The sequence below is a fragment of the Balaenoptera acutorostrata genome, chromosome 10 (assembly GCF_949987535.1).
Source record: "Balaenoptera acutorostrata chromosome 10, mBalAcu1.1, whole genome shotgun sequence".
In the NCBI taxonomy this organism is placed as follows: Eukaryota; Metazoa; Chordata; class Mammalia; order Artiodactyla; family Balaenopteridae; genus Balaenoptera; species Balaenoptera acutorostrata.
In genome coordinates this window covers 105,228,723-105,256,595 of record NC_080073.1, presented here as the reverse complement: position 1 = coordinate 105,256,595, position 27,873 = coordinate 105,228,723, and the positions used below count along the sequence as shown (strand labels likewise).

Here is a 27,873-nt window from a genome sequence, read left to right as displayed (position 1 = left end):
TGGCCAAAAAGTTCGTTTGGGTTTTTCCATAACATTCTAACAGGAAAAAAACCGAACGGACTTTTTGGCCAACCCAATGGCTTGTTTCTTGAAATTTTTAAAAATTAAGATCGCTTTTAGCACATACCTTTTTCCCGAGGGTTTTAATTTTTTCCTCTACCAGTGAGTCCCGAGGTCAGCCCACTCGAACGTCCTGGGTTTCAAGGTTTATCTTGCATTTGAGGAATGGATACTATTGCTTATTCTCCAATGTCACCAGCGCAGCTTGATCTTTCTCTAACTTCCTCATTATTCCCACAGCTCTCATTTTCTTCTTCTCATTCTCCCGAACGTTTCCCACGATCACGCTGACTGCCAACAGCACTTGGTAAATAATTCAGCATCTTCACACGTCTCGAAACTTCGAGGCAGTTCACACAACACACACATCAGGTGAGTCTCAGGTGAGACCCTGTCCTACCCAGGGACGTGGCTGGGAGTCTGGGGAGTGTGAAGGAAAACCGCACCCAGGCTCCCTGCAGGGGTGAGGGACACTCAGGCTCCAGGACAGGTAAGCAAGGTAGGACCTTTCCCTCCCAGCATTTTCCACCACGGGCCACAGCTGAAGACTCCCAGGCATGTGGGTTTACGTTCTCACAGCGCAGATAAAAATCACTGGATTCAGTACTGAGGGTTTTCTGTCTTCGTCTGTCACTTCCAGGAATGCCTATGACATCGTCTGCCGTCTGAGATGACTCACAGTGGAGCTGGATTGGGCAGCTGGGTCCTGTGTGGCATCTCACAGACCCTCAAGGACGGCAACTGTTTCACGTCCTTGCAGAACCAAGAACCGCTTCTTAGAAGAAGGGTGTGTTACCCCAGCCAACCCACATCTCCTTTCACTCCTTGACAACATCTTTCACTTTACTGGAAGTGGACCAGGTCCCTTACCCCGTAAGCAGACGCCTGGCTTTTCCTTCTCACTGGGCAGCCTGGTGTACAGCAGCCCTCTGGGACTTCAGCCATCACCAGCACCCCTGCAGGGCTCCTCAAACCACCCGCAGACACTGTGACTCCCTCAGCCTGGGGCGGGGTCTGCGCACTGGTGCTGCTAACAAGTTCCCAGGTGGTGGCGGTGACGCTGGCCCGGTGGCCACACTCGGAGAACCACTGACATTCAGAAACCAGTTTTTAAAGACTCGCCACACGTGTGAGTGTCTTTGGTGCAGCTTTTTGATGTCCTGGTTTCCCCAGCTAAAAACAGGAATAATCCCACCAACCACCAGCTTGTACCTAATCCGAAAATATCAGGTTGACACAGCCTCGCACGTAGAAACCTGCAGCTGATCTCGGGAAAAGCGTGTCCTGAGAACTTTAAGATGTGCTCAAGTCGCCATACCTGACGGTGCACCTGCCTCGAAGGAGGTGCATGAGGTTGCCCTCCTTCATGAGCTGCTCCACCAGGCAGGGGCATGGGCGCGTGGCACCGACACCTGGCAGGTGCTGCCTGAGGAGAGGCCTCGCTGCCTTGGTGTCACGACCGTGCCCAGCACACGCCAGGTCCAAAGCAGACGTGCACATGCTCGTTCTCACAGAGCGTCACAGGTACTCGGCACCCACAGCGACGCTCTGAGGCGGTGACGGCACGCACCGGCGTTCTGGGAGAGCAGCCGGAGCATCTCCACCACGTCCCGGAACGCCTCTTCCCAGGCTGCCCTCCCAAACGCCACAGGCAGATGCCACGTGGGCGGCCCCCTCCACCACCTCCGCCCCCGTCTCACTCCTCAACAGTGAGTCCCACCCAGGAAAGCCGAGGTCACGTCTTCTGTGTACACCTTCCTGATCGCCCACCCTGCAGTTTCCCTGATGCTCTCACTGCACACACGCCTGGACCCCCGAACACAGCCCGAATACAGGCTGTGCCCATGGGGCTCCGGGCTGAGGGAGGCCCTCTGGCTCCAAGCACGTGCCCTGGAGCAGGCCCGGCCCCCGAGGGACTCCTGTTGTATGCCCTGCACACTCGGAAGCCGCAGCCCAGCCAGCCAGCCTCTCTCCATCCTGGCGTTACTGCTACCCGCAGTGTGTCTACACAGAGCTTTTCCTGAAGTCTCCATCATTCTTGTATTCTGCGGCCCTGGAAGAATTCTACATTTATTCCGGAAAAAAGATCGATCAGTATGACCTCCTTCCAGGTTAGCAGTGAACCTCTGCTGCCCTTTCTCAAGTGACAGCAAATGCCCAAGCAGGAACCAGCATTTCTGTCCGGTGCTGGGGTCTGGAGCGCGCAGGCTGTGTGGGTCTAACTTCCGACACGGCATCTGTGGTGGAAGCACCAGGAGCTGGGACGGGGTTTACGTCCAGGCAGGAAATATGCCCAGGGCTCCCTCTCTTCTGCTCCTGCTTCACGACAAGGCGCTTAAACTTGACTCTGAGAAGCCGTGTGGAGCACAGCATTGCAGCACTCAGCTTCCGAAGCTATCCCTCCACCTAAAGCCCACAGGACGACAGTAACTCACACCTCCCGGGCAGCTCCACTTGCCGGGGCACAAGTCATCTGCACATCACACCCCCATCTCCAGACCCCGCCTGTGCTCACTACAGCCCCTGCCAAGCCCCTCCAGTCCCCAGGCACCTGTACCTCTGCTGCTGCCACCTCTCCCAGCTGCCTCTCCAGCCCTAGGCTCACTTCATTCCAGAGCATTCTGTAACCCTGTAGCCGCCCTAGGGCTGTGTATTAATCATGCCTTTTTGTTTTCTGTATTTTCTGATGTTTCTGGGAGGGAGGGCTGCTCCTCCCAGGGTTAGCTGATTCCTAGAGATAGCAAACAACTTGCCCCGTGACAGCACCTTTCAGATGCAAAACCGATGCATCCCGAGCCCCCTCCTCTGTGGGCTCTGCCACCCTGGCCACCGCCCACCTGCCCTCATCAGCCAGGGCCGGGTACCAGAAAACTCAGACAGCCCTACACCCCCGATTCCACTGAAATGATTCAGACTAGCAGAGCCCAAGCCTGCACACCTGCCTCACCCCTCCTTCTCCCCAGAAACCACAAGGACGGCTCTTGCCTACCTCCTCTCTCTCCCTCGGCCTCCTGAGACCCTGGTGCTTCCCCGTGTGCCCCCGCCATGGCGTGGGGAGCCCCCTCCTCTTGGGAGCTGTCTTCTCCCCACCCCTGGATAATGATACAGCCTACATTTCAGCATGGGCGTGGTTTCAACCAAGTCGATAAGCTGTTCCCTTCGGCGGCTCCTCTGTCTCCCTCGAGATCAAAACCCTCCCTTGCCAGGTCCTCCCTCGGCTCCGCTCTCACTTTGGTTGCCCTTCAGACTCTTCCCTCGGGGCTTTATGCTCTGCTCCCCAGCGGGGCTCCACGTTTCAGGGGCCCCCAGTCTCCCATTTCGGGAGCCGGTCCAAGCCCGGGTACCTGTGCCCCAGCAGATCCACAAACGAGACCTCCCAGGGCTGCCTGCAGAACAGACCTGGAACCAGACCCCGTCAGGTGACTGCCATGCCCACTCTAGCGCAGGCGCCACCGTCCCCCCCGCAGCCAGCACAGCATCAGCACCCGTCCTGCCCTGTGGCCCCTCCCACAGCAGACAGAGCGAGGCTCTCAGGGCACAGCCCTGCCCCGCTTCCACCGCTGGCGTGTTTTCAGGTGGCAGAGGAACCTCAGCACCCAAGGCCCCCCACGTCTGACCCACCTCTGTGTCCAAGGTCATCTTCCGCCCCAACTGGCCACTCGGGCTCTGGCCACACCGACCACCGCCTTCCTCTTCCACAAAAGGCCAAGTGGAGCCAGCTTTTGCCCTGGCTGTCACCATGTGCCGGGCATTTAGTCTCAGCCCAAAGGTCACTTCCTCAGAGAGGCTGCTCCTGACCCCAACTCGTTCCTCTTCATCCCACTGCTTTATTCCATTTCTTCCTAGTGCTGGTTATTTGAAAGCATGTTATTGGCTGACTTATGATTTATGGGCTGTGGGCCCCCCATCACCCCATCAAGTACGTCTCAGTGGGCAGAGGTTTGGTGACGTGCACGGCAGTATCCAGAATCCCTCGTGTCTAGAACGGCACGCGGTGTGCGTAAGTGGTAACTACTTATAATAAATGAGGTGAATTAACTTCTCTTTCAGATTGGTCTGTTTTGCAGAATTCCTGAGATGCAAACTCCCTGAAGTATAGTTTTTGGCCTCGGTAATGGGTCCCCTGGGCTCGGTGAGCTCATCCTTGGTGAGAATTCTCTTCCACGTGAGTCTCGGCTCCAGCGATTCCCCACGGAGGTTTCATTTCTGACCCTGAGGATCCGGTGAGCCCCCCCGGTTCTTCTGTCAGCCTTGGAGAGCAGCTGGAATTTGGAACGGAACATGCAGCCACGTGCGGTGCAGACTCCAAGGCGCCAATGTCTTGAGGGTGAATCGTTCCCGCCCACGGCCGGGGGCAGTTGGCCAGCTTTGGCGCTGAGGCCCTGTGCTGCGCAGAGATCTGTCATCACTGATGCTCTGGGGCCCGGCTTCGTCCCGGGGGCTCAGTTCTAAGTGCAGAAGGGGCCTGAGATCTCAGCCCCGGGCCCCGTGCAGGGGTTAACCCAGGCCCCTGGGCCCCTTTCTGGTTCAGCTGTCCGGCGGTGGCCTCTGTGTCACTCCAGCTTGAATGCTGTCCTGGGGCTTTGCCCCAGCACCCCCTTTCCTAAGCTGGAGGTCAGCGTTGTGTCCACATTTGGTTAATGTCACCTCTTACCTGGTGTGTCCGGATGCTCCCAGCTTCCACCTGGACCTAATGTCACCTCTTACCTGGTGTGTCCGGATGCTCCCAGCTTCCACCTGGACCAGAAGATCCCTCATCTGCACCCTTTCCTTTTTGCTCCTGACCTGACCCTGCGTGCCGGGGACTTTATGTCACATGCTCTGCGTTATGGCCCTGTTAACACACCTGCTCCTTAGGGCTGCTCCAAAGCACCAAGCAGGCCGCCGGGCACCCAGGGCACATGCAATAAATACTTGCTCTTAAAGGAAAGAGTGACTTTCAACATTCTGTCACCAACAGCCGGCCGTGCTGGCCACTGCAGCTCACTGCCCTCCCCAGAGGCCAGTTCATCCTGTCAAACCAGAGAGCCTTCTGTGACGAATCTTCTCCCGCAGCAGAGGGGAGGAAGGGTGGTCATTAGGGGGCGAGAAAGAGGGGGCACCTCAATGGCCTTTAAAAGCCAGTGACGCCCCTGGAGCCGCTCACGGCTGCGGGCAGAGGTGGGACACACCTCTCACCGCGATTCCCTCGACTGGCCCCGGATACACCCAGGCTTCCACACTGGGAAGGCGGGGTATAGTAACAGTAAGAGCAGTAGCTGATCTCTGCAAGCGCTACTGCGGGCCGGACATGCGTCAGGGGCCTTACGTAATACCACAAGGGACAAGTACACGGGTGGGTGGAGCGGGTCCACCCCGTACTGGGGTGCCTGGTGCCTCCGGACCCTGTCCATCTGTCTGTCCACACACACATCTCACTTATCAAAGTACCCTGGGTGCCCTTTTCACCATAAAGTCATATTTTTACATTTGTGTGTGTCAAAGAATTATTTTTTATGTTTTACAATGGATTTAATAAATAAATGAACATTTTTACCTTGCCTAACACTAAACCTTGATATATTTTTAAAATTTAAAATAAAAAAATAAGATAAACAAAACCCCTAATGCTTTCCCACGTGGGCCAGGCCCCCAGACCTGCTCTAGGAAACCCTTCTCTGCCTTTTCTCTCTGTCAGGTGTCCTCCTACCTGGGACAGGTGGGAGCAGAGCCTGGGCTGAGCCTCAAAGGCTGGAGGTGATGGAGAGAACGCTGCCTATCCTAACAGTGTGTGAGTCTCCAAGAGGCTGGTCTCCAGGGGCCGGCAGACAGCACCACTGCCCTTGGGCGCAGTGGAGCCCAGGAAGCCAGAGGAGGCGGGTGGGGGGATTCCCGACTACAGAGCGGGAGGCAGCACAACTCCGGGCTCAAGGGTCAGCTGGGTGTCCTCAGCTTTGTCATCTGTACAATGGGGCCATGAAATGCCCAGACTGAACGATCTACTATTTATACAGTGCTTGCCATTTGCATCTGGCACAAACACGATACAAACAAGTGTTAAATCAGGAAATGTCCTGAAATTCCAAACGAAGCAAAGCCCAGCTCTGGACGCAGCAAGGAGAGGACCAGGAAGAGCCTCCTCAGGGATATAAGGAAGGGCTGCCCACTCCATCCTGCTTTGGGGAACGACTTCGTTCTTTGCCTCTTAAGACCCTGCAGGAAACAGCAGGATGTCCCAAAACACGCGGGCTCCTGCGGGACGGGTGCCGTCCAGTCTCGGGTGGGGGACGCTTTTCCTGGCAGGTGGCCTTTTTCTCATCTGTCCTTGTCGCCTCCCCACCACTGCCGAGGCTCTGAGGACACTGTGAGTGAGAACCCGGCTCTTGAGGAAAAGACACGTGAGTCTGGCTCATGTGATTTCTCTGCTGGGGGTTCTGCTGCCGGGGTGAGGGCGGGGCCAGCCTGTTAAGCTGCAACGTTGTGCTTTCTTCCCCTCCCCCGCATCTCAGGAAAGGAAGCCCAATTAATAGCCGTGTCCACTACGGCGAGCACTTAAAGCTAAGACACAACTGACTTCTGGCCACAAATCGGGTTTTCATTAGTGACTAAATAATAGAAACACAGTGTAGTGGGTAAAATCTCCTCTCCAGTACCTTGTACCCGGTGTGAGCCGGCGGGAGAGTTTGGCACAGAATGCGGATGGGAGGGAAGGAAAGAAAGAAAAGAGGTTTTTACAGAAAGGGTACAACGCTCATTTTTCGGGTAAACATCTCTCTATCTGAGAGCGGTGTTTTTCAACCTTGGCTAAACATTAATCCCCTGAGGAGTTTAAAAGCATCTAGTTGCCCAGGTCATACCCCCAGGCCAGGCCAGTGTGTTCAGTTGTTTCTTCCCTAAAGTCAGCAAGCCAAACACTAAAAGTTACACACGGTTCTAAAAGGCCTAGTGGGCTCGTCCAGAGCAGGGGTGGACAAACTTCTTCCGCGAAAGACCAGAGACTAAATGTTTTCGGCTTTGTAGGGCCACATCGTCTTGGTCGTACCTGCTCAGCTCTGCCACCGTGGCATGAAAGTGGTCACGGATGACACATGTGGAAACACGTGAGCACAGCCGTGTTCCAATAAAACTTTATTTACAGAAACAGACAGCGGGCCAGACTTGGCCCGCGGGCCGGCGTTTGCCCATCCCTAGCCCAGAGGAGATAGGGGACAGCGGCTCAGCTAAATCTCTCCTGAGCACCTCCAAACACGTCTCCCCTCCCAACGCGAGACCCCGCCCTTTTCATGGAACACCCAGCAAGCGTGTGTTCAGCCAGAGCGTGGCGGGTAGGTCGCTGGAGCCGGGCAGGGGCGCCTAGGCCTCGCTCCGCTCCTCCGTCTACTTCTGCGTATGTTAGAACGTCTTCCAAGATGAAACGTTTACAAGGGGAAATTTTTTTAAAAAGAGAGGAAAATTCCCTCATTAAAAAAACCACAAGCTGAGACTGGCGGGACGTCTGGGGACCGCGGGGCCCAAGCCCGGGGCGCGGCCCTGGGGTGCGATGCAGGCGGCTGGGGGTGGCAGGGAGGGTACTCACGACCAGTAGAGCAGCATGAGCAGGAAGGGGCAGATGATGAGGGCCTGCAGCACCTGCCAGTCCCGGCACAGGGCGGCCAGCCCGGGCATGAGGAGCTGCCCCGCCGTGGCCACGAAGCTCGCCACCATCGTGATCAGGAACCGTCTTCCCGGGGGGCAGAGCTCTATGCCTGCAACACAGAAGGGACAGGAGAGCCATGAGCGCCGGCCAGCACGCTTCCCATCTGGCCAAGGACCGCAAGGTGGTACGTCAAGGCTGAGATGCTCGCTTTGACAGCTGCACGAGCCGAGGCTCCCCCTATCAAGGGAGCGAGAGCGTTGCTCAGGGCCCCAGAGCAAGTCGTGGCCGAAGAACGCCGTGATGGAGAGCGGCCGGCCCAGGAACTGGGAGATGCTGCCTCGCGGGGAGACCGAGCGTGTGCGTCACACGCGGCCCCCGTATCTCTGCTCTCCTGGCGTCTCTGAGCCCCCCCTGCCGCCCTTCCTTCCGTCTCCGCTGCTGGACCACGTGGCCCTCCCAACCTCCGCACGGGGCACAGGAAGCCCAGCCCAGCTCCCCCCGCCTCGCCAGCCCTCCTTCCGCCCCAGTGCTCCGGGAACTCCGAGTTCCGGGCAACCCACTCACACGTGGGACCAAGACAGGTCAGTCGCACCCAACCAATCTGAACAAGACAGGAGCCAAACCGTGAAGCAGACGGGATCACGTAGGGCGGATCTCACCCAAGCTCCCCCTCCCTCTCAGAATTCTGCTGCCCCCCGTGACCTGGGCATCCCACGCACCCTCCTCAGATGACGGCTCTGCCAGCAGGGGCAGGTCTGATTCACCTTCATGGCTCCCAAAACACCAGTGTCTGCCTTCAATAAATGTCAAGGACAGCACGGTCCCTCCTGTTTGCAAGAATCTATGCTCTTAATTTGACCTCGCGCAAAAAAAGATGGTCACAAAACCTGAAATTGTAGCACCCAAGTGACAAACGGTGCATACCCACTACATGAATTCCTGTAATAAAAGTCCCCAATACTAGAAAATGCAGCTGGGTTTTATATATTTTCCCCCTATAGAGCCTGTAATTTGTTTGCTATTCTTTCTCAACAATTTGCAGGATTCCCTAAAGCTTGCTTTTTTTTCTAAAAAAGCATAGTTAAAATGATTTTTTAAAAAAGAAGAAGACAGACCCTCAGGAGAGAATACTTCTCACGTCTCTGTATCCAGAGACTGTTCATAGATCAGTGGCTACAGCCCATCTGCTGGTTGTCCAGAGGCCAGAGCACAGGTCAGAGGTCAAAAGGCAGTAAGAAGGGAAGCGGATGAGAGGGGGCGGAACAGGCAAATTACATTTGGCCACAGGATGGAATCGGCGTTAACAAGGATCATGCACTATGCCAGCCAATACCTACAGCAGCTCATCAGTAAGGAATAATGGTCACCAGAATCTCCATTCTTGCCCTGCCACAGACAAACAGGTCAGCATTACAGCCACCTGTGAGCGAGAGAGAAACCTGGCCTTGCTAATAGAGAACTTTTGCTATTTAATTAAGAAAATAGGATCAAACAGCTCTCTCCTGGCCATTTACTGTGCTGCTGTTCCTTTCAGCGCCCAGGCCAGGTTCACATAAAGGATTACTTCCTAGCGGGGCTCAGGTATTTACCCCACATCTGGCGTTCCTTTTTTTTTTTTTAACTTTTTATTTTATTTTGGAGTATAGCCGATTAACAATGTTGTGATAGTTTCAGGCGCACAGCAAAGGGACTCAGCCATACATACACATGTATCCATTCTCCCTCAAACTTCCCTCCCATCCAGGCTGCCACATAACATTGAGCAGAGCTCCCTGTGCTATACAGTAGGTCCTTGTTGGTTATCCATTTTAAATACAGTCGACCCCAAACTCCCTAACTATCCCTTCCCCCTGCCCATCTGGCATTTCTGCTCTTAAAAATAATAAAGAGATCAGGGTCTTTTAGAGAAGACTAACAGTTGCAGGTTCCAGTTTCCACGTATTAAATAACCACAAGCAGTGGATGTGCTGCTATGGAAACCAGAACTCGGCATCAGCCAGGGCGAGTGTGATGGTCTGAGGCCTGGCACAGGTCAGGGTCGGATGAGAAAATTCAGCACTTGGCCACTCCGAGAGGTGACGTCAAGACAGCATAATGGCTTCACGTCCTCGGGTTCGCTGTTTCGACAGGCCCTGCGCGGGGCTGGCGGCTCTCCTCTTCCCTACGTGGCTCTTTGATTTCGCAATGCGGTAAGTATGAAAATATCTGCAGCTATCGTTCTGTTCCCCCAGGCCCCCTTTGGGACGTCTAATCCCACACATCAGTCTACACCACGTGCTGTCACACCGAGGATCACAGGCAACGTCCCAAACCCGGGTCGAGGTCTGTGGGCGACAAAGGAGCATCGCCCCACGACAGGCAGATGATTCCAGTCTGGCCCCTCCTCCCTCTACCCTCCCTGCTACCACTGCTCAGACGATGATTACCCTGTCATGGCTCTCCTCCTACAGGGTCTCTCCTGCCTCGCCCGCGAGTGGCCCGAGCGATCCTCCAACTCCCAGCTACCCGGACGGACGCATCAGCGTCACCTGGGAGCTTGTTAGGCACACAGAGCCTCAGGCCCCGCCCAGGCCCCCAGCATCACACCCGCGTTCTAACGAGAGCCCCAGACGCCTCCCTGACAAGCACTGGCTCACTTGGCTTCTCCCTAACCGTGGGCATCACCCACAGCAGGAGAAATGCTTTTGTCTCCCAGGCACACGTCTATGAGAGCGGAATAAGTAAAATCATTTCCCGACCTCTCCAGGGCTTCTGTTTGGCTAGGAATCCTAGCAGAGATTTTGCTTTATCTCATCAGGTAGAAAAACATAGAGCATTCCAGCAGATCTACAGTATTTTAGTATTCCTGCCGAGGCAATGGAAAAACACAGCCGTTTGATGTAAGGACACGGGTATGACACTTACAATGACCCTTTTGCCTTGACTCACCAGGAATTCGTTCCAAACTGCCTGAAATCAACTGTGTTCTGAAGGTGGCTGTAAAGATGTTCAAAAAAGAAAAAGCAATTATCAAAGAACCTCAGGCACTTTGGGTTTGCCGTTAATCACATGCTCCTTTTGGATGATGAGAAGTCAGCTTTTCTGAAGTGAGGAGAGGCAGGAATACATCAGAGCGTGAACGTCCTAAGTCCCCGCATCTGGGAGTGGGTGGAGACCGCAGGTAGATGGCTCTACCGGAGGAAGGTCTGATCCCGGCTCTGCACACAGGAGCACTCAACCCTTATCCTTTCTTTTTTTTTTTTAAATTTATTTATTTATTTTATTTATTTTTGGCTGTGTTGGGTCTTCGTTTCTGTGCGAGGGCTTTCTCCAGTTGTGGCAAGCGGGGGCCACTCTTCATTGCGGTGCGCGGGCCTCTCACTGTCGCGGCCTCTCTCGTTGCGGAGCACAGGCTCCAGATGCGCAGGCTCAGTAGTTGTGGCTCACGGGCCCAGCTGCTCCGCGGCATGTGGGATCCTCCCAGACCAGGGCTCGCACCCGTGTCCCCTGCATTAGCAGGCGGATTCTCAACCACTGCGCCACCAGGGAAGCCCCTTAAATGCATTTTTAAAAAGCTGTGTATGTTGTTGCAGGTCTGGGAGTCTACGTTTTCTTGGGAATCTCGAAGTGCTCCCAGCTGCTCTGAAATGAGTCTCCAGGGATTTTCTGGATGGCAGCCGGCCGTAAGGAGGGCACACGTGCATCTGGCTGAGGGCATCCGCACAGAACGAGGAGGAAGTGGGCCCTGCAGGGGAGAGGCTGGGGCGCCAGTGTGGGCGCACGGCAGGCGTGGGACCCCTTCCCTGCCTCTTCCCGTCCGGGTGAAGTCGCCCAGCCTCTCTGTGCTGCTCCTTCCTGGCCTACGAAGTAGATAACGTTCCTCGGCCACGAGGTGACGCACATCCAACCGCCATTCAAGGCTGTCGTCCCTACAGACCTCAGGCTCAGACCATCTGGGTCTGGCTCCGGGTGGGCTCATGTCCCCCAGAGACTAACGCCAGTAAAGTAAGTGCTCCCACGCGGGACCTGAACGATCCTGGGTTTTAGGCAAAACTCAGTGGGAACTGACAAAACGATACGCGTGCAAGCCCCTGTGACAGGACTCCTGGACGTCAGTAGCCTCTGCTCTCCAGGGGATGCTGACGGGGCTGAGTGGAGAGAACTGTCTCCTCCGGGTGACGGTCCCGCTCTCGCCGCCTCCGCCTCCCCTTCTGGCTGTGAGGCCCACACCCACCTCCCCCCACCCTCACGAACTCCTGCACCAGGTCCCCAGGAAAGAAACAGGGAGTCTGGACTGGCAAGAAACCAGCCTGCACACAGGCACCAGCACACGCTCCCAGCCAGCCCAGCAGGATTTCAAGCCCTGCTCCTGTCCCCACGACGTCTCGAGAAGCACCAGCCCCTGCGGTTTCCCTGGGGCGCCACCCGGGTCACTGTGGCTGGACCCAGACGTCACCCCACCTGGGACGGGGGTTGGGGGGACTCAGCTCGCTGGAGGAGGGAGACGGGCTCAGGAAAGGACAGGCACCCCCAAACTGTGTTCAAGCACCAGATCTAAACATGCTTCTGGATCCGCCGGGGAGTGAGAAATCCATCAAAGCCCAGGGCACCGCTGAGCGGCTCGGCCATCCCCACGAAGGGGCAAGCCCACCAAGGGCCGCCGGGCCCCTCGCAGCCCCGTGGCAGCAGCACAGGCCACTCAGGGGCCACTGGGCCAGACTCACGTCCTTCCACGTGGAGCCCCCTTCCCATCCTCCCAACCACCTCTGTCATCAGCCGAGTAGCTGAGGGGCCGCTGGGGAGAAACCGCCCGAAGGAGAAGGAAGGGGGCCCCGCCAAATGGAAGGGGGTGGCATCGCCGCCCCCCACCTTGGGCACCGGCTCCCTCCAGCCTGGCCCGGCCCAGCCTCCGAGCTGCTGATGCCCCCCCGGGCCCGGGCTCCTCCCCAGCAAGGGGGGTGCGCTCACTGGCCGCTGCCCCGACACCCGCCGGCCTCTCTCCTCTTCCCTGCTTCCTGCCCTCACCAAGCTGGCCCGGAAGGGGACACACCACTCTCTAATTACTGCCCTGGCTGAGGACACGGGGCCCCCAGAACCCCGGAAAATAGACCTGTGACATGTGATTCTGGAATTCCTTATTATAGCAAGAGCGCCTGAAATCGCCAGTCATGAAGACTCAAATAGCATCTGAGGGCGTGACTGTAAAAGGCTGCTATCATCACAACAGCTCCAAGTCTTCCCGTCCCCGTGGAAAACTTCCTCTTCCTCTCCATTTAGGACCTGCCAAGCCAGCGGAACGGTTAAAATCCCCTCCGTTTAGAGAAAAAAAGATAAAAAAATACCGAAACGTAAATATCTCCTACAAATCACATTCCAGTGCCTGCCAGACACACAGACTCAAACATTGAATGCTCAAATGCAGAAGAACCACATGACCTACCTGCTGGGTTACCCATCAGGTCTGCAGCGCTGGGCTAAGGCACAGCTCCCCCTCGCTGTGGCTAAACACGTCGGTGGGCATTTTTCATCCGTTAAACTCACTCGGTCTGCACAACTCTCTGGTGTAGGTACTGTTTTTAATGCTCGTTTTACACAAGAGGACCCTAAAGCTCGGAGTGATTAAGTGACTTGTCCAAGATCACACAGCTAAGGAGAGAACCGAGTAGGAACTGAAGCTAGGTCCCCCGGCCCCCTGGTGCCCCCCCAGCCCCGGCCTGGCTGCAGGCAGGTCTCCAACAGGAGTCCCTGGTGGTGGGTCTGGCCTCTTTGCTGCGCCCACCGGAATCTAAGGTCCTGGAGGTCAGGCCTCCTCGGCTTTGCTCACTGCCCTTCCTCAGAGCCTGGCATGGTGCCTGGCACACAGCAGGGACTCAGGTATCTGTCACCTGAAGAACCTCGTGATGGACTCTTCCAGTCTAGTTCAGTGGCTTTACCTGTGCTCCTCTTTCCTTGGATTTCTATGATGGAATCAATTAGGGTCACGGTAGCTGAGATTGGTTAGTTAAGTCTGCAGAAGCTGGTCTTACACGGGAGCTCATCGTGGTTCACAGATTCACACGCTGATCGCTCTTGGGGGGAACACTGCCCACAAAGCCCAGCGACGCAGTACGAGCCACGGAGCCCAGTGTCCTTTCCAGATAACGAATTCTTTCTATCACCTTATGTTTCTTTTAAACGAGCATTATAATTACTCAAAATGAGGAAAAAGGATTTAAATGCTCACTAATGTTTCCGCTTAGCAATCCCTTCTGTTTAAAAACAGTGACTGATGTTCAGCAGTACACGCTTAAGAATTTAAATTAATAGCACTTCCAGTCTCGCAGCATTTAGTGAGAGAGGAAAAATCCAGCGAGAGAAGGGACTTGATACGTCAGAACAGCCTCAAGCCCACTGAAATCCTTGCATTTTGCGTCTGCTGAGCACCTTCAAGCTGAGTGAAGGAGCAGTTACAGAGAGTGGGTGATTTTCGGGTCCAGAACACAGGTTTCCAGCTGCCAGTTCCAAAGTGAAAATCCTCATTTTCTTTGGTACCATCCATCCTACGGGTCAAAATCACACTTACTGACCAATCATGTTTGCATCATTAGATTACACATCCAAGCAGTGTCTCATAGACGGCAGATGTGAACGCTCAGGGGAAGGTGGCCCAAGAGAACAGTCCTAAGTTACTTCCAACTCTGCCTCACATCAGCGGCACGCAGCTCCCCAGGTGTCGGAGGGCAGGCAGGATCACCCAACTCTTATTTCTCTTCAACAGCACTGTCGACGTTGTTTTATGAGCTTGACAAGCAGTCAGGAAAGTAGGGGTTGGGTTTTGGTAAACAATATATCTCGACATGAGGTCACAGTATCATTACTGTATAATACCTGGTAATGGTAAATGTACTTCACTCTTTAGCATATTCTTCCTAAACAGGGAGGAATTCTTAGCAATTAGTCTTTCTAAACAAGGTCTTCCTTTTTTCTCACGTGCCTCTTCTTCGTACCTTCCCATTTCTCTTATGTCTGCATTTTTAAAAACTTTGAAAGTTCATACATTCACCAAGAAGAGAGAATCGTGTAACGAATCCCCAAAGACCACGTGTGGGGTCAGCAATGATCAATATTTTGCTTCTCTTGGTTCTTCTGCCACTTTCCTTTCACTGTTTCCTGTAATATTTTAAATCAAATTCTTGAAATCATGTCATTTCACTTCTAAGCCCACAGACGTCTCTCTATAAAAAGGATATTTTCTTACGTAAAGACCAATACCATCATCACATCTAACAAAATCTATGATAATTCTTTAATGTTATTTATTCTCCAGTCTATGCTCCAATTATTCAATTACCCCCAAAATCTCTTCATGGGTGTATGTTTAAAACACCAGGTCCAAACGAAATTCATATGCTCGGCTCTAAGTCTCCTTCAATCTAGAAAAGCCCCACCCCATCCCCTTTCCCAGGGCGCCCTCTTGTTGAAGAGGCCAGATGGGCTCTGGTTTTGTCTGAATACCTACTTCCCGGGGGGTGCTGACTTGTTCCTTCATTTGCTGTTTTAATCTCTGAACAGTAAGTTAGACCTGAAGGTCCAGCTGGACTCAGGTGCAACATTTTCGGTAAGAACGGCTCGCGGTGGGCCTGTGCTTCCTGCTGCAGCCCCCCAGGAGGGGGCACCTACTTTGGAAGATGCTGAGCTTGACCAACAGACTCACGTGGTGGTGTCTCAGCCTCCCATCCGGAGCCGCTCACCAACACCTTCCTCCTGGCTTCAACATCCCCCGACGGGCAAGGCCCACATCAGTGATTCCATCAGGGGTGCAAGATTTTCTAATTCTGTCGTTCATTGCGTGTTGTTTTGCGCCTTGAGTTGTATTTGTACAGAAGAACTTTTATTCACCAGGGAGGGCCATTCAGAAGAGGCAGCACTACAGAACCACAGTCACACCAGGCAATGGGTAATTTCACAGGTCACGTCACCTCTGAGAGCTCCCACTGTGCTCAGAGCAAAAGCAGGCCTTCACAGTGACCTGAGGCCTGACGTGTTCTCCAGCCCCTTCCCCCTCGGACCTCATCTGCCACTTCCCCTTCCCATCACCCACTGGCCTCCTTGCCGCACCTGCTGTTGGTCCCTGTGCCTGGAACACCCCCCCCCCCCCCCGCCCAAGAGTGTCCCACGCTCCCTCCGCCCACGTGTCACCGGATCAGGGAAGCTCTGTCCGACCACCCCACACAAAACAGCCATCCCTACCCTGTCTCAGCTCCCCAAGTTCTTCCTGATGACTCACCACACAGGGGACAGTGTCTCTGGACAGTGGTTCTCAAGTGTAGTCCCAAACCAGCAGCAGTGGCACCTGGGACCGTGCTGGAAACACAAATTCTAGGGCCCTGCTCCAGACCTGCTGAATCCGTACCTGGGGCTGCATCCGGCAACCCGTGTTAACAAGCCCTACAGCGGACCTGACAAATATCACATCATTCAATCCTTCTAATAACCCTAGGAGGTAGCACTGATTTATCATTAAATTTTAAAGATAACAGAACACAGATTCCTGGGCCCCAGCCTCGAGACGCTGATTCGGGGGGTCTGGGTCAGGGTCCCGGAATCTGTGCTTCTAACAAGCTCCCAGGCCATGCAGGTGCTGCGCGTTCAAGGGACCACGCTCTGAAACCCAGCGCTGTGAACACCGCAGGGAGAGTTCTACACATCTTAGCCCTGAGATCCCATATCAATGTCCCCTTTGCAGCATTAGCGTATTAAAACTAACACAGCTCAAGGCTACACTGCAGCTTCGAACACCTGTTGGCCTGCAGGCCTTGGGGACACTACATGCTTGCTTTTTTCCCCATCACCATATGTGTGACTTTCTTTCCCACTGAAGAAAATAGCTCTTCCAGTGGCCCCAGGGCAAGGCAGGCAGAGGCTTAAAAGACCTGGAGTTGCAAATAAGTTCAACTCTCAGCCTAATTCAGATGAGAGGAAACTCAGAGAACACCCACCGGGGCTGGCAGAGTCCAATGCCAGGCAGGTAAGAAACGTGCCAAACCGGCCTGGGATGAAGGGTGAGCCTGCAGCGAATCACGGCTCGCTGGCTCTGTGTAAAGCCCTTCAAATGCAATTATAAGAAAACCTCGGTCTGGGTCGCACGGAACCCGGCGGGGGCCAGGGTCCGCCACGTGCTGCCGGCCCGCTGGCTTCACTCACGGGGAGAGAAAGGTCGCAGAGGCTGCTGCAAGCAACCAAGCCTGCGTCTCCCTGTCTCTTCAAGGTCCAGCGCTGCATCCAGCACCCAGCAGACGCTCAGAAAATGCCGCACTAAAATGACAGAAACAAGGGAGGCGCACATTTCCCCGGGAGCCCAGGGGCTGGGTACGTGAGGAACTGCAGCTTCTACAGCACCTCCCCAGCCGGGCAGGTGGGTCTCAGATGCAAGGAGCCCCTCGGAGCTGCCAACCACAGAAGAGCTGGCAGCCTACTGGTCAGGGCCACGCCCGCCTGCCCGCGCCGCTCCCAGTGGAATCGGCACCTGTGGCAGCGCGTTCAGGGGCTGCTGCCTGGGTGCTGGGGGGGCAGCTGTCACCGCTGAGCCCGGCCTGCTCCGCCAGCACGCGCGTGGCGTCTGTTCTTTTCCTTTCCTTTCCTTTTCTTTTTACTCTTGGAAGGAACCTACGAGGTAGGTAGTTGTTATCTTTTTTTTCGAATGGGATGGACGGGCCAGGGGAGCTTCGGAACTGCCCTGGGTTCTCACATCGCCGGGCCAGGCGCCTTACACACGCCCCCAAACCGCATCCGCAGGACCCCCTCCTCGCGGGTGTTAACAGTCTTCCGTGTACACACAGCTGGGCAGGGAGGCGGCTGATTCTGGGGAGCCTGGAGGGAAGGTCACAGGAGGGAAGGTCACAGGAGGGAAAGGGACGGGACCCGGTAAAGGCTCCAGGGAGGGTAAGCAACCGGCGAGGGCCCAGCAAGGCCCCGGGCTCGGCTCTGCCCCAGTGGCCCCGCAGTGTTCCCTCTGCTACTGAGTTCTGTCTTCTGTAGAAGGAACGTTGGAGAAGATTACAAAGCTGTGCAGGGGATCAGAACGTGACGCTTTGGCGGAAGGTTGGTTTTGAGCCGAAGGCAACGGAAAACCAGCAGAGGCAGGAAAAGCTCTCTGCTTTCCTCCCTCCCGCCGGGAGGCAGGGCACAGCCTCCTCTGTGCAGGCCCCCCTGCCCCTGTACCAGGAAGAGGAGACTGGACGACTCATTACTGGGGACGGGGCCCATCTGAGCCCACTTCACACGCCTCCCTGGGAGAGCCCTCCTCTTCCACGAGTGTCCCCCGTGTACGTACCTCTGCACAATTCACCTCCCCCTAGAAGCCCAGACCCTATCCCTTTGTCCTGTCACTTCTACACCCTTTGTTAAAACTGTGTATAAGCTTTCAAGCCTAATTGATTCCTTGGGTTTTCACTTCTTTTTCTGTGAGAACTGTGTACACATAAAAATTAAAATATTAACATCAAACAAAATTCGTATGCCTTTCCTCCTGTGAATCTGTCTTCTGTCAGATTAATTTGCAGGGCCCCAGGCACTATACCTAAGAGGGCAGAGAAAAAAGTTTTTTCCTCCCCTCCAGTTGCATCCTCAAAATTGTAACATTTCCTAAGTGTGTGATCATCTTTGTCATAATTATCAAAAGAGAACAATGCTGTTAGAAAAGGAAAAGTCTGTAGAGAATTTAAAGTGGAGGCATTAAGATGAGCTCAATCCCACAGGGAGATGTATGTAGGCTTTTGGGTTTTCTTCTTCTGAGAACGCTGGACCTTTCTAGCCCAGAGTCACTATTCCATCGAGAGAGTGACTGCATGGAGTGGAGGGGGCGAGAGAGACCCCAGGAAGGGGTTCCAGGAGGAGGGCTTGTGGGTCCAGGGGGCTCGATAGAGGAAGCAACCCCCAGACTGAAGCCTGATCTATGTGGTGGAGGGCACAGATGACCAGGTGGGAGAGGACGTGCTGGCAGAGGGGACGGAGGGGTCAGGGGGGAGAGTGGTCAGTCACTCCTCAGGTGACAGGACAGCTGTGTGGCTCTCATTCCCACCACGACTAGAATGCAAGTCAGCCTCCTGCCAACTGGGGTTCGTAGCCTTTAAAACTGCCCCAATTTCGATAAAAATGAAACCGGCATTCCTTCCCCAGCCCTCCCCTCCCCCTGCCTCCCCCCCAGTGTGACAACCTGGCACCACACTCACGGGCTTTGACAGGGACAGACACTGACCATCACTCGCCAGGTGCAGCCGGGTTCCCAAGCCCTGGCCCCGTCCCTCCTGGGGCGAAATCTCGGCTTTCCAGCTCATGACCTTGAGGAATATCTGCCCCGAGGCCAGCCTCCCTCTGCAGATGTACGAAATTAAAAAGGACTGTGTCCGCAAGAATCCACCTGCCGGCCGCTCCTTTCCCACGGAAACAGCATCATGCAAGACAGGTAGCCCGGAGGCGGCAACGGGGAGAGCAGAAGCGCTGAAATGGGCTGGACTTTTCCATTTGCCAAGTACCGGCCACGTGGTCTTCAGCTGAGTACTTAACACGCTCATGCGGTCGCGGGAGAGGGTGACAGGTCCCCGCTGGAAGGACCGGTGACAGGGGGTGAGCTGCCGGGCTGGTGTGCCCCAGCGCCTGACACAGCCCATCCGAGTACCAGCTCAGGGACTCGGTCCAACGGCCCCGGGGCTGCGGGAGACGTTCACGGCCACCGCAGGGGCTCTCGCAAAACACCCCTTTAGTTCCAGGTAACCACGAAACAAACGAACTTCTGTAGAAGTTTATAACTCTTGTGAAAGTTGGGGACTTTCTGCATGAGAATGGCAACCTCCAAAGTGCCGGGAATGCTAACCACAGTATACAGAGGAAGGGCCTTTCTACGTGATCCACTGTGTAAAGGTGAGCAAGGATTTTCCAGGCCCCACGTGAAAAGGGAGAAGACAACTGTCGCAGCAAATGTGCAAGCAACAGAGCACAGGTCGCGTGGAAATGGATGGGCCACGGGGAAAGGACAGCCCCGGAAGGCGAGGATGGGAGAGGTCCCAAGAGATTTGTCTGTGGGTTTTGATGGGCTCCATTTGGAAGGGACACACTTAGCATTTGGAAAAGCGGCCCTGGAGGCACTATAGGTTCTAAGTAATTGTATTTAAAAGAGCAGTGTCTTCACACTACGCTCCTTCTTGAAGGGTAACGGTGAACGGCCGGGAGCCCCATCTTTCACGCCCCCCGTGAACGCAGGCGTTCACATCACACACACACACACACACACGACCGTTTCATACCGTTCAAAACGGCCTGAAGTCAGGGATTGTACGGCTCGCTTTAGTTCTTGCTTCTAAAGGAGGCGTGTTCAGGACACACAGCGCTTTATAAAGCGCAGGACCCTCACAGTGAGGCTCTCTAGAGGCCGACCTGCCCCGGGTGCCCTTGTGAGCTGCAGTGGGAAGAGCTTCCCAGAAAGCATCCCTCCTCTCAAGTTGAGAGGAGGCTTGTCAGCTACAAGGGATTTAAAGTTTGGAAAAGTTCTGCCACTGAATTATAATTTTTGTTTGTTTGTTTAAAAGATTTGATTCTGGGCTTCCCTGGTGGCGCAGTGGTTAAGAATCCGCCTGCCAATGCAGGGGACACGGGTTCGTGCCCCGGTCCGGGAAGATCCCACATGTCGCGGAGCGGCTAGGCCCGTGAGCCACAACTACTGAGCCTGCGCGCCTGGAGCCTGAGCTCCACAACAGGAGAGGCCGCGACAGTGAGAGGCCAGCGCACCGCGATGAAGAGTGGCCCCCGCTCGCCACAACTGGAGAAAGCCCTCGCACAGAAACGAAGACCCAACACAGTCAAAAATAAATAAATAAGCTTATTAAAAAAAAAAATTTGATTCCAAAAGCCTACTTTTCATATGGTGTAAGAGTCTGTTTCAAGGCCAAGCTTTGAGGACACACCTGAAGCTCATTGTTAGTATAATGACTGTCAGACCTCCAGGAAACTTCCAAGGTGGGTTTGTTTTGTTTGCTCTCTCCCTCTCTCCCCCCTTCTTTGGTCCAGAACATAAAAGCACAGAAGTCACCCCACTTTGGATGTGATGCTGCAGTCACCGGTAGTCACCGCTGTGGTATCAGGCGACAATCAAATGTAAATGCTGTCACACAAAACAACCCCCGAGTCTGGGGTACGTGTTCAGCCAGCACCTCTGAGACATGCTGGGCCACCTTTGACAAAGTTGACAGACGAGAAAGAGGCACAGGGGCAGAAGACAAACAAACTATTCACTTATCATCTATCACGACCAAAGCTTTCCTGCCAGGGTGGGGCTGTACTTGGAATTAATTACTAGTGGGGAATGACTCTATCTGGTTTGGGAAAAATCAAAATTCGAGTGACGGGCTTTACACAGAACAAATAATGTAAATTCCTTAAAAGAAAAGTTAATAGATTTTAAAAAATCATATAACTTAAATCTCCACATACTTCTCTCATTTCCTGAACAAATTCTAGGGTCCAAGTGATTAAATGTATTTTGATTCATGGACAGAGGAAGCAACCTGCCCAAGAGAGTTAAGAAGGTAACCCAAGTTTCGTAACACCTAACCTAGGATTTTATTCCTCTAGGTAAATAATATGGGTTTAAATGCTGGGTATGTCTGTGTGAAAACTTACGTTCAATCACCATTTTAAGATGGGACCCTGAATTTCAAATTAAACCCATTACAGCGTGATATTTTAAGGATATGAATCTCCTTAACATCGTTCAACTCCTCCGGAAAGTCGTTGTATGGCTCATACATTGACATAAAGCAAAACTGAAAAGAACACCTCAATTCATTTAGGCAACCAACTACTAAAACTGAAATGCAGAATGAAGTAGAGCCCCAGGAACTATGAACGAGGCCATGCGGGGTCACCCCCGCACCTGTGGTCCTCCTAAACGCAGAGGTTCCCCCAAAGCAGTGCTCCTCAGAGGATGGCTCCCTTAACCCTCTGCATCACCGCCCCCCCCGGGATCCCCTGCCCAAACCTATGGAATCAGACACTTCCTTGGTAGAAGCCAAAGTTTAGCAGGGCGCCCAGGAGATTACCTCTGTCATCAAGTTTCAGCAAAACTGATGGGGTTCTTCATTGGTCTCAGACTACCATCAGACAAATAACACCTTCACCTGTTACTGTTGCAGGGGAGGGGAAACCTCTTCCCTACCCTTTTAGGTGCAATTCCTGGGGGCCTGTGAATTAAACTGACAAACGGCAGATTAGCAAGAGAAAAGACAAAGTTCACTGCTGACTATGGACTCGGGGGCTCACAAAGAAAGTGGCTCAGAGAAGCAGTTAGAATTTGGGGCTCATACACCATCTCAACATGAGGAAGGAGTTAGGATTTCAAGGGACAATAAATAGTGAGAAATGAATGCCAACTACGTAGATGAAAGAAACTATTGGAAAGTAAGGTTTGCTTTAGTAAAGTCTGTTTATGCAATTTCTCATCTCTGGTGACAAGAGTCACTACCCGCACCCCCCGCCCCCGGGATAGGAAGCTTCCCATAAAGGGGGTTGTATGGGAGTTGAATTCTTTCAGAAGATCTGCTTTTAGGCAGTAAGGGGAGTGCAGAGAAAGCCTCTTCCTGCTTCTGCCAACTCTCAAACGTCTTCAGCCCCAAGTACTCCTTATGCCAACGTGGCACATTCTGGACTCTTTCCCTAGGAAACACAGTCACCTGCATCACGGCCTTTATTCCTAACCACGTTCTTGTCCTATTCCCATTTTACAGGGTGGCCCCAAGAGGCTGGTGACCAAACAGGTCTCGGGTCATGTGGTTTACAGTACCTAGACCTTGAATCCAGACCTTTTGGATTCTAAACATCACATGTATCCTTTAAGAACAAAGCAGACAACCCTGCCCTCCAAACACGCAAAGTCCCATTTAGACACTGTCTGCCTATTAGTCGTCTCTTTTCAATAAGACTTGCTCAATTTACCACCATGACCGCTAACCAGACCGGCTAAGCTTATCCACGAGGGCCCACTCCCGTGTTTGCTGAGACATAATGAAACACTCAGCAACCAGCCAAATGTCTAAGGGCCCATAGCTTGCTCCTGAATGGTCCATCTGCTTCCAAACATCACGACACTGATGGATGACCTTGGGGACCGGCGTGGAGTCAGGCCCAGCAAAGAGCTCATCATTGTCAAACACTTGTGCCGACCAGCCAGCAGCTCTCCCACGCGAGAAGGAAGAAAAACATTTTATTTGGAAAAGGACAAGTGGAGGGTACGAGATGGCAGAAGAAGAAAACTACATTCTATAAATATTCAGGATATTATTTCCTTCACTAAATTTTATGCTGGATTCATTAACTTTAAAGAAGATTTTTGCTAAGAAATGGAACACAAATTGGAGTGTTCAGCCCAGTCTCTGACAGCATTCGAGGAATATTCTGGTTTCTACAGCTTTTTCTTCCAGAATTGTACCTGACCAAAACGGTAACCACCTAAGGCTTTTTAAATTTAAACTTAATTAAAGTTAAATAAAATAAAAAATTCAGTTGTTGAGTTAGGCTAGCCACATTTCACGTGTTCTATTGGACAGCACAGATCTAGAATCTGATGTCCAAGTGTCGAAATAAAGACACTTTGCCAACATTCTCAAGAATATGTAAGTAGGAAGGAGGGGGAAACTGAACTTAAAAGATTATTTTTAAATTGTGAAATATTTCAAGTATATTGGGAAAGTATAAGAAATACTAGAAAACACTTGTGTGCCCAAACACTTGGCTTGGTGAAATCTTTACATTTACTGTATTTCTCCACTTCTTTTTGAGTGAAGATAAGAAAGCATAACAGACACAGTGGAAGCCCCAGTGGGCCCCTTCAACGAGCCCAGTGAACGCTCTACTGAAAGTTAAAAAGGAGCCCCACGTCGGTGTCTGGCAACCACGCGGTGAGGACCCTGCGCTCTGGACCAGACGGCATGGGTTCTACGCTTCCGGGACAGCTAAGAGCAACTCCAGGACGTCTGGAGATCTGCTGAAGGTTAAAGGAAACTAATTTGAATGTACAGACAGATGCATAAAGATCCTTTTCCTGGAGGTAGAAGTGGAGAGCATGTCTCGAAAGAACCAATTTCAAACTTCGAGCATGTTAAAATTCGTGATCCTTAGGCACAAATGCCTCCAACGAAACCCTTCAATATCCCCTTTCAGCGCTTGTAACTGCAGAGACAAGCTTCTTACAACTCTCCCCTGCTGAGGCCTTGAAACCGAGACGTAAACCCACAGAAACGCTGTGCCCTTGGCAGTTCGGGAGCTAGGCAGAAATAGCCACCGCCCTGGGTAAATCATTCAATAAACCTTAATATCAGGAAATGAGCAAACCCACACCGAGCAAGCTTCCTTTATACAAAGAAAACAGCTGTTTATCAGCCAGTATTTGACAAAAGGTCCACTGCTAAGCCTGTAATAAATATGCGCGTGTGTCCCAGCACGAAGGACATCCGGCTGCACCAGGATGCCGTACACACTTTCACTTAGCGTCACTTCTGTTATATCCTCAAGTCCAGGGGACTCCGGGCTCCGACACTTGGGGAATTAGCACACAGAGGTGTTCAGTGGCTAGGGAGTTTCGAATGCCAAGACGTGTGTTTTTTCGTACAGCCCACCTTCATTCAGCCAAAGAAAACAGTTCTCAGAGGGGAAGGACCCACTTTTAAGTTATAAGGAAAGTACACATAGCCTACCGTTCTATAAACACGGTGCCTTTTGCAGGACGAGACGCGGGACGTGTGAGTATCCAGGGGTGAGGCGCGAGCTCCCAGGTCAGAGCAGCTGAACACAGACTACGTTTCTACTGTTGTGTACAAACCGTTCTGCCCCCAGGAGCTGGGTAATGAAGCTGGCTTCTCCTTCAGCATTTAAACTGTTCCACTTACAACTCACGGGCTGTTCAGCCTGGAACCACTGAAACTTTCTCCTGCTCCAGGTGCGCAGGGCCAGAGACGGGCTCCCCTTCGTTACAGGACACGGCCCCCCTCCTGTGCGTGAAGGATGCCACCTGAACCGCCAGCACTGCCCTCCCAGCTAAGTCCCACCTCTGCTTCCCTGCTGGCCAGTTTCTGCCACATCTAAAACCCACTACGGTTCATCTGGAGCTAAACTCACCACGGGCCTCCCCACCCCAAAGTCAGCCGTGCCCCTGACTTCTTACGTCTGTTAATTACGCATCCCTTGACCCCACCCCCACCCCGGCTGAGGGTCCCCCTACCTGGACTCAGTCTGTGGGTCCGGGAAGCTTCCTTCCTGCAGACCCTCTGAGATCCAACTGTCCTGTCCTACCCTCTTCCATCCCTCCTGCTCCAGCTCAGGCAGGGTCCCCTCCATCACCCTCTCCCATCTCCCACCACACGGCTCACAAGAACATCCCCTGCTTCCCCCAACCCTCCCACTGGAAATATTCTGCCCTTGCTGATGCCCAGGACGAACCCAGCCAGCCTTCCACGATCCAGCCTGGAGTCCCGGGACCTGGGGGGGACTAGCACATCTTAACCTTCAACCTTAAAGACACAGACACTGGGGGAAATTTTGAAAACATAGAAAAGCATACATTAAGTGAATCACCGATAATCCAAATGCCCGGCGTTCAGATTCCAATGTATTTCCTCCCAATCTTTTAAAGAATTAATTTAAAAAACAGAATTGGCTATCTGCTTGCTTTCCTTATTTTGTAGAACATTGTAAACATTTCCTCAAGTCGTTAAATAGTCCCCCAAACGAGAGGTTTTGAGGCTGCATGAGGTTTGACCCCATTAATTCATGTACCTGTCCACTCTCTAGTTGCTTCTCACTTTGTGCAGTTACACTGCCCCCCCCTCAAAGGGACATGAATGGTCTCGAGGGCCCGGTCCCTTCTCGTGTCCCCGACCCAGAGCAGCCCTGGATGACCCCGGTGGACTGACTGATCTGCGTGCCGTCCCCCTAAAGGCTGCGCTGCCCCGGACTCCCCTCCCCCAGAGGCAGCACCCAGCCCTGCAGGAATCCCTACGCTCCTCGGGTCTCCGGCCTCTGCGTCTCCCAAGCTGCTTCCCTCCCAGCACCTCCTTCTCACCGGCGCAATCTGCTCTCACGCAGGCTCAGGATGGGAACCTGGTGATTCTTCTCGACCCCAGCCTCACTCTCCCAGCCGGGCCACCGTCTCTCCACCGCCCCCTACCCCAGTCCGTCCCTTCCCCCTCTCCCCCTGGGCTGCCACAGGGGCCTCCCCGGGACCCCCCCACCTCCAAGTTTCCCAGCTGCACTTCAGCCAAAGGCGCCTCTTTAGGACCAAGTCTGGGATGATCTCGTTATTCCTCTCATCTCCACCTGGGGCTCCTGCTGTACCCAGGAGATGGCCCAGGAGGGCCTGCGGCGCCTGTACTGCCCCGCTCAGGCCGCGGCCACCAGCCCTTCTGTCCGTCCCTGACAGGCCAGCCCTCCCCAGCCCGGGGCCTCTGCCTGGCCGCTCTCCCGTCCTTCCCTGGCGAAGCCTCCCGGTCCCGCACGCGTGACGTGTCCTCAGGCCGTGCTCTCCCTGCTCCCTCATGTACATCAAGGCTCCCGGCTCTTTCATGCCACCTGATGCCCCCTTCACAGCACTGTCTCAAGTGGGGACACACAAATCTGATCGTCTGTACGATACGTGCCTGGACCGGAGGCTCCAGGGGGAAGGAGCCCATACCTCTGTCGTCTTTAATACCGTGTCCCCTCCTCAGGGCCTGCACGTGACAGGTTCTCTGTGCCATGGGAGGAGGGAAGTGGGCAAGGCAGGGCGTGAGCTGGCTTCTGACCACCGCCTAGTACAACGACCCCAGCTTGCGGGGCCCTGACCCCGAACCAAAGCCCACCTGCCACCGTCCCCAGGGCAGAGGTTCTATTCCCTATGAGCTGCCGTTTCATCTTCTCCCACAGGCAGGGATGTGCTTCGGCTGGTCTGTGGCCACTGCTTGAAGTGACCACTGCAGCCTGCACATTCGCATCTTCCTCTCTCTCCGGGTTCTTGATCTAGCGAGGCCACTGCCCGGTTCCTGGCCCTGCCTGTGCGTCTCCGTGTGCGCACGTGGGACGTAGGCCCTGGTGACGGCATGCCGCATCCTGCCGTCCTGCCCAGAGTAACTCAGCCATCGCCACTGGGCGTCCACCCTGTTCCGGATACCGAGCTGGGCGTGATGCCCTCTCCTGCTCCCCACACCTGAGGTCAGCCCCTCAGCACGGCCATGGTCACTCCCTCAGACCCACTGGGAGACTGTCCAGGGAGAGAACGGTTCAGACCCTCCACCTGCACAGACTCACTGGACCTTACAGCCATGAGGGGACAACCCCCAGCCGACCTCCTGGAGCTGCCCCTTGAGGCCAGGCAGAGGATGCTTGCGAAATTCAGACTCTCTGTTCCAGGCAGGAAGTGACCGAGTCCCCTCCCCTCCCCCGTCACCTCAGCCTTCATCACCACCTTGGAAATAGAAGCTAATCTTTCATGATCTCTTCAGGAGAGTGAACGCTTCTCCCTCTGGGTAAACAAGGAAGCCACAAAGCACCATGTGAGCAGGAGAACAAGGGCATGACGGTGAGCCTTTCTTCCGACAGCTCAGCGTGGGAGCAGCCCACTCACGGGGCCAGGGGCACCCTACGGCCTCAGAGCTGGGAGATCGCCGGCCCTCCAGGGAGCCGGCCTTCAACCACCGGGAAGCACAGGGCTGTTCCATGGGAACCCCAGCGTCTTTCCATCCCCACCTCCCCCTCCCCCTCCCCCCCCCCCCCCCCAGGTTCTAGAACTGGTCCAGGGCAGGAACCTAAGGGTCTGTCTCTCCCCCGGCCCCATCACTATCAACACCTCCCGAAGACTTTTCAGCCCAACTGACCAGCAACAGGCAAAGCCAGAGGCCCAGGGCAGCCCCGCGGCCCTGGAGTTTCTGGAACCTTCTCCAGGCTGTGGATCACCCACAGGGCATCCCCTGTGGGCCCTGAATTATTATAGCGCCCAATATTCCTTCCTTTCTCCACCTCCACCTCCTCACGGCCTGGCAAACAGCCATGGTTGGCATGACTTGTTTTTATCAGATTAAAATGTATCACCCCTCTTCCCACGCAGGATTGTGTTTCTGTTTGGCGAAGAATACTGAATACCCGACCAATGCTTTGAATATCACTCAGTCTGGGGAGACAGAAGAGCAGAGAGATGAATACGGATTACTGAAATAAGCAAAACA

At 54.0% G+C, this 27,873-nt stretch overlaps 1 protein-coding gene across 3 annotated transcripts in view; it reads right to left on the bottom strand.

The window, feature by feature from the left end:
* The window catches only part of SLC22A23 (solute carrier family 22 member 23), a 154,169-nt gene that overhangs the window by 36,235 nt on the left and 90,061 nt on the right, over window positions 1–27,873 (bottom strand). For all 3 annotated transcript variants that reach the window (XR_009009551.1, XM_057555145.1, XM_057555146.1), the window contains exon 4: window positions 7,616–7,784. Coding sequence is in view for 2 of the 3 variants with exons in the window: in XM_057555145.1 (XP_057411128.1) it covers window positions 7,616–7,784 (169 nt within the window). In the remaining variant the exon portion in view is untranslated. The remainder of the gene's footprint in view (window positions 1–7,615; window positions 7,785–27,873) is intronic.